General features: G+C 58.0%; 1 protein-coding gene across 1 annotated transcript in view; it reads left to right on the top strand.

Moving 5' to 3' along the window:
- Nucleotides 1–147: 147 nt before the first annotated feature.
- Nucleotides 148–6,132, top strand: part of KIAA0513 (KIAA0513 ortholog) — a 22,882-nt gene continuing 16,897 nt past the window's right edge. Inside the window, 2 exon segments of the mRNA XM_057381425.1 lie at nt 148–411; nt 414–673. Coding sequence (XP_057237408.1) covers nt 148–411; nt 414–673 — 524 coding nt within the window.

Raw genomic sequence — 6,132 nt, 5'->3', positions numbered from 1 at the left:
GCAATTTTCCTGTTTTTTTCCCCCCGTTCATTCTTTTCCCTCTCCTTCTCATTTTCCTGATTTTCCGCTTTTCTCCCCTTTTCCCGCTCACATTTTTCCTGTTTTTTTTTCCCCCGGCTGCGCTGGTTTGCCGGCGCTTTGTGGGAGATGGGGACTGGGAGCAGCTGCCTCAGGGCATCCCATCGATCCTGGGGATTACTGGGGTCACTCGGTGAGAATTTGGGGGTCCCAGCCACAGGTCAGGGGCCTCCAGTCCCAGCCCGGCTCAAGGACAGATTAAAGCGTTCATTGCTTTGCTCGAACAGGTCTGGGCTCCCTCTCTGGGGTGCCGACGTGTCCCCAGGTGTCGGTGACAGCCCGAGGGGCGGTGACAGCAGCCCTGCTGGCCTGTGCCACACCTCCCGTGCCAGCCCCGTGCCCTCGTGGCTCCGGCAGCAGCTCCAACAGGTCTTTCCAGTCCCGGAGCCTCCGGGAGCTGCCATCGGCGGGCGGCACCCGGGGACAAGGAAAATCCGCCGCCTCGCCTTGTTTGGCTTTCACTTTGTCACTGGGAGCTGGAATTAATCACCGGGCAGCGGTCGGTGCCGGAGGAAGGGTCGCTGTCACGCCAGGCTGTGCCACCCGGGGCCGGGCATCGCCGGGAGGAGCAGCCCCGGAGCCGGTGGGGCTRAAGGTAAAGGGCGTTTTGGGGGTCCCGAACGGGGCGGGTGGGTGCTGATCCCACTGCTGGTGCAGCAGGGAGGCGTGGAATGGCAGGAGCTGATGAATTTGGTGTAGTTTGGAAACTTGGTGGCATTTTTTTTGAGCAGGGTGAGCCCGAGGGTGAGTGATCGCAGAGCGGCTCCCATGAGATCCCAAATTCTGACATCTCCGCTCTCCCCCTCGGGAGCTGCTGTGACACTTCCATCCCCCGAATTGTCCCTCCACTGCCCGGCTCCTGCTTCCACAGATGGCTGCAGTGACAATTGCTGCCTCCAAAGATGATATTTATAAACTCCTCGTTGGGCATGTGGTGGAGTTTTGCACAAACAGAGAGCTGGGAGCCGCTGCTGGAGCTGGGAGGGAAATAACATCACACAAGGAGCTCGCAGAGAGAGCAGGGGGCTGGCCAGGGAAACAGCTTGGGAGGGTAAAATCAGAGAATCGTGGGCTGGTTTGGTTTAGAAGGGACCTTTAGGATCATCTCGTTCCACCCCCCAGCTGGAAATGAGTTTAATTTGGGTAGATTTGGTGTGTGGAAAGGAATAAAAATTTAGGGGTTACTTGCTCTGGCATTCCACCCCATTCCATCCCAACCAGTTTTATCCCATCTGATCCCACTGGAAGGGGCACACCCCATCCTAGAGAGCTGCAGGATCACGAGCTGAAGTTGCTTTCCATGCCTGGAGTTGGTTTAATCTCTCTCATCCTCTGCTTGGTTATGTTGCTCATGAATTTGGAAGATCTTCACACAAACCACTTAGGGATGGGATTCCCTGGGGGTGGAGCAATTCCCTGTCTGGAAATACAGCGATTCTTTGGTCATCCCTGTCCCTATCCCTGTCCCTGTCCCTGTCCCTGTCCCTGTCCCTGTCCCTGTCCCTGTCCCTGTCCCTGTCCCTTGCTGCTGGCCAGGATCATCGATGCCGAATCTCCGGGATGCACAGCTGGGTTGCAGAGGGTGCTGCTCCTTTTGTGGAGGCTGCTGGGGATCTGTGGGGTGGCGAAGCGTTGATTTGCGTTGTCATTCCCGGTGATTCCCGCTGTTTTGCCGTGTCCTGCCATCCCTGGCAGGGATGGCAATGTCCCTGCCACTGTGACGCTGTGACAACAGAACACGGAGCTGTCCCTCCCCGCCGCAACCTTCGCCCTCCCGGCAGCCCCAGGCCGCTCCTCGCCCATCCCGCTGCCTGGAACGGGCGGGAGGGAGGAAATCCAACCTCCTTCCTCCTTCCTGCTGCCCCCACGGGCCGCTTTCCGTGCTCCAAGGGCTGCTTTGCCATGGATTGGATCCCTCTGGRGCTCTTCCCCGGGTCCGTGCGGTACAAATCCCTGAGGATGTTCCTGTGCTGAGTTTGATGGATCCAAACACGAGCCAGGGTTATTTGGAGGGGGAGCAGAGAGAAAGGAGCCCCGTTCCTGGCCAGCCTGGCCACCTATGCCTTTATAAACAGGCTCGGTTTTCCTTTTAGGAAAGATAAAACAGGTTTCCTTTTCCGTGGCACGACTTCCCTGCGGATTCCAGGGAGACTGAGGGTAATTATAACACTTTCATCCTCCTGGCTGCCGCCTGYCTGCCTGGCTGAGCTGCTCTGACACGTGTGGTGGCAGATGTTTGCTAACCGAGAGGACCCCGGGGACGCTCGGGAAGGGATTTTTTCCTCCCTGAAGGAATGAGCATCACGGAGGCGTGTGGCTGTGAGAGCCTGTGGCAAAYCCCGTGTTCCTCCTGGTGTGGGATCTGTCTGTGGGATGGCATCGGGAAGGGCAGAGCATCCCCAGCTCCGAGCTGTGGTGGGGAATGGGGCTCTGGCATCTTCTGTGGGAATAACACACCAAATTAACGTAGTTTTGGGGTTGTTTCATAGCCTGGATCCCAGCTGGGATTYATGGGGGAAGCTGGAGGTCAGAGCAGGGTCTGGATAAGGTGGAGGAAACTGTTTTAAACCAGAAATCCCAGCCAAGGAGAGCTCCTGGCTGTGCCACGCCGGCCTGGGGAGAGGTTTTTCCAAACTGGTGACACCCAGGGGACGTGGAACTGGGAGTGCAGGTCCATCCCTGTCCCCAAACACCCCAAWACACRAGGAGAAGGAAGCTCWGGTGGYTTCTGCATCAGAACTTCAAGGAACCGTGAGGATTTCCCCAAGTGTCGAGCAAACAGGGGCGTTCAGCATGGGAGGGTCCAACTTAATGCCATCAGCAAGATTGGATTAGGAGGGATTTGCAGAGGGCCAGTCTGGAAGAGCGGCTTATTTAGGTTTTCAGCAGCTGTGTCACAACCCATCCGTGGTGTGGCAACGCTCGCTTGCGTTGTGTTGGGTGTTGGGTTGGAGGGCACAGGGAGCTGCCAGGGGCTGGGCACGGGGTTCTGGGCTGGGAGAGGGCTCTGGAGCACAGATCAGCACCAGGAACCAGATCTTTCAGCCCCTGAGGTGGTGGAGGGTGAGTATCCTTTGGGGATGGGGTGGTTTCCTATTGTGGGTTTTTTTTTATGCAAATTAATCCATCTTTGTGCAGGTGACTCGGGGGTGTCCAAGCCTTTTGTCACCTCTGTCCCTTTCCAGAGCTTTGGCTCTGGTGGCACAGCCATGGGAACAGCCTGGCCTTGTGGTGTTACAGGACCTTGGATTTGGGGTTTTTATCGAAGTTTTTATCGCGTTTCTCCCTGCTCCTCACAGCAGGATTTTATATCGCAGTGGGAAGCAGAGGGGCAGATCCTGTGTGACCAGGACCCAAAGGAATGGCTGGAACTGTGTCAGGAGAGGTTTGGGATGGATCTCAGGGAAAGGTTCTTCTGTCCCCAGAGGGTGCTGAGCACTGCCCAGGCTCCCCAGGGAATGGTCCAGGAGCTGCAGGAGGTGTCCTGTTTGGGATGCACAGGGTGGGATTGTTGGACTGTGCAGGGCCACACAGGGACTGGATGATCCTTGTGGGTCCCTTCCAACTCGGGATATCCTGTGATTCTGGGATTCTTCTGCCATCCAACCCCCGGCTGGATCTGCCAGCTCCTCCCCTGACCCTCCTGCCCAGCCCCGCTGTTCAGGGAAGCAAAAAATTACCCAATATTTCGGGAACTTGCACAAAAGCTTTGCTTCCCCTCGCAGCTGCTGGGGAGGTGGGGATGTCACCCTGTGCTCAGCACCCATCCTGCCTCCCCTATCGATGTCACCCTGTCCCCAGCACCCATCCTGCCTCCTCTATCGATGTCACCCTGTCCTTTGCACCCATCCTGCCTCCCCTGTGGATGTCACCCTGTCCTCAGCATCCACCCTGCCTCCTCTGAGAGATGTCACCCTGTCCTCAGCACCCATTCTGCCTTCACAGGGGATGTCACCCTGTCCCCAGCACCCACCCTGCCTCCCCTATCGATGTCACCCTGTCCCCAGCACCCACCCTGCCTCCCTTATCGATGTCACCCTGTCCTCAGCACCCATCCTGCCTCCCCTGTGGATGTCACCCTGTCCTCAGCACCCATCCTGCCTCCCCTATCAATGTCACCCTGTCCTCAGCACCCACCCTGCCTCCCCTGTGGATGTCACCCTGTCCTCTGCACCCATCCTGCCTCCCTGTGGGATGTCACCCTGTCCTCAGCACCCATCCTGCCTCACCTGTGGGATGTCACTCTGTCCTCTGCACCCACCCTGCCTCCCCTGTGGATGTCACCCTGTCCTCAGCACCCATCCTGCCTCCCCTGTGGATGTCACCCTGTCCTCAGCACCCATCCTGCCTCCCCTGTGGATGTCACCCTGTCCCCAGCACCCATCCTGCCTCCCCTGTGGATGTCACCCTGTCCTCAGCACCCATCCTGCCTCACCTGTGGGATGTCACCCTGTCCTCAGCACCCATCCTGCCTCACCTGTGGGATGTCACTCTGTCCTCTGCACCCACCCTGCCTCCCCTATCGATGTCACTCTGTCCCCAGCACCCATCCTGCCTCCCCTGTGGATGTCACCCTGTCCTCAGCACCCATCCTGCCTCCTCTATCGATGTCACCCTGTCCTCAGCACCCACCCTGCCCACTCTGAGAGATGTCACTCTGTCCTCTGCACCCATCCTGCCTCCCCTATCGATGTCACCCTGTCCTCAGCACCCACCCTGCCACCCTTATCGATGTCACCCTGTCCTCAGCACCCATCCTGCCTCCCCTGTGGATGTCACCCTGTCCTCAGCACCCATCCTGCCTCCCCTGTGCCCCCCTTCTGCTGCTGGAATCCACCCTGGCGGATGCAAACACAGCTTCTGCTGCTGGAGCTGTGCTGGGATGGGATGGAAAAGGGAAAATAGGGCACTGATGGTGTGTGACAGCCACAGCCACCCCCGGAGCCTTTGTCTGAGGAGAGGGAACGCGGGAGGATCGTTCACGTCACGGGCAGTTCCCCTGTGCCAGCGCTGCAGCTGCGGCCCCGGTGCCAGCGGGGTCAGGGATGGCCCTGGAGGGAGAAGAACGGTGTGGGGTGACAATGGGGGTGATGGGAGATGGTTCACTCCCCCAAAAAGGTGTTTTTGGGGGCACCATAGAGAAATTTCCACCTGGGAAGCCTCGGATGTYTCATATCGGTGCAGGGTGTTAATAACCCAACCTGACCCGTAGTCCTTGGCTGCTGCCAGCCGTGGCAGTCACAGGATGGATGCTCTCCCAGGAACTGGTGAACAGCCTGGATAAGGTGGTTCACCTGGTTAAGGTGAAGAATTCCTGGGGAAGGCTGCGAGCTGGGCTGGAGGAGGAAAAAATCTTCACAGAGCCATGGAATGGTTTGGGATGGAAGGGACCTCAAAGCTCATCCAGTTCCACCCCTGTCACGGGCAGGGACACTTTTCACTGCCCCAGGGTGCTCCAAGCCCTGTCCAGCCTGGCCTTGGACATTTCCAGGTGCCAGGAACATGTGTTCTCCCACGTTTCCATCTCCCRTGCTCCAAACCCTGCCTCAGCAGCAGAAAAACCAGATAAAAACAATCAAACAAACACCAGGCATCCCCGTGAAAAGCCAGCCAACAGGAACTGGCATGGGGGAGGCACTAAAACCCTCCCCATCGTGTCAGATCCAAACCGGGGAGCTGGGAGATTTTTTTTTTTTTTTTTCCACGTCACTTGCAATTTCTGAAGTCTGGGTTTAATTATAACAATCCCCCYGAGCAGACAGTCAATTAGCGACGCTCCAGGGTTTGTGCTGAGCTCCCGAGCCACGGGCTCGTCCTTCCCTCCGTGGGCTGACGGTGACGGGTGTGCAGCACCCCCGCTGCGGGCACCGAGGGGGCGATGAGCGATTCCCCGATAATTGGCATCATTTCGGCTCTCCTGACGAGGATGCTCCGTGGCAGCAGTGACTCACCCGTGTCCCTCACTCCTGCCCGGCTCAGAGGACTGGGAAACCACACAATTGAGGCTTTGGACTCTTTTTCAAGGGTGCTTTTGAGCAGCAGCTGGTGGCTTTG

The sequence above is a fragment of the Malurus melanocephalus genome, unplaced genomic scaffold (genome assembly GCF_030028575.1).
Source record: "Malurus melanocephalus ecotype Western Australia unplaced genomic scaffold, MMel_1.1 scaffold_510, whole genome shotgun sequence".
NCBI lineage: Eukaryota > Metazoa > Chordata > Aves > Passeriformes > Maluridae > Malurus > Malurus melanocephalus.
The sequence above is the reverse complement of the archived record's forward strand: the minus strand, read 5'-3'. Positions and strand labels throughout refer to the sequence as shown.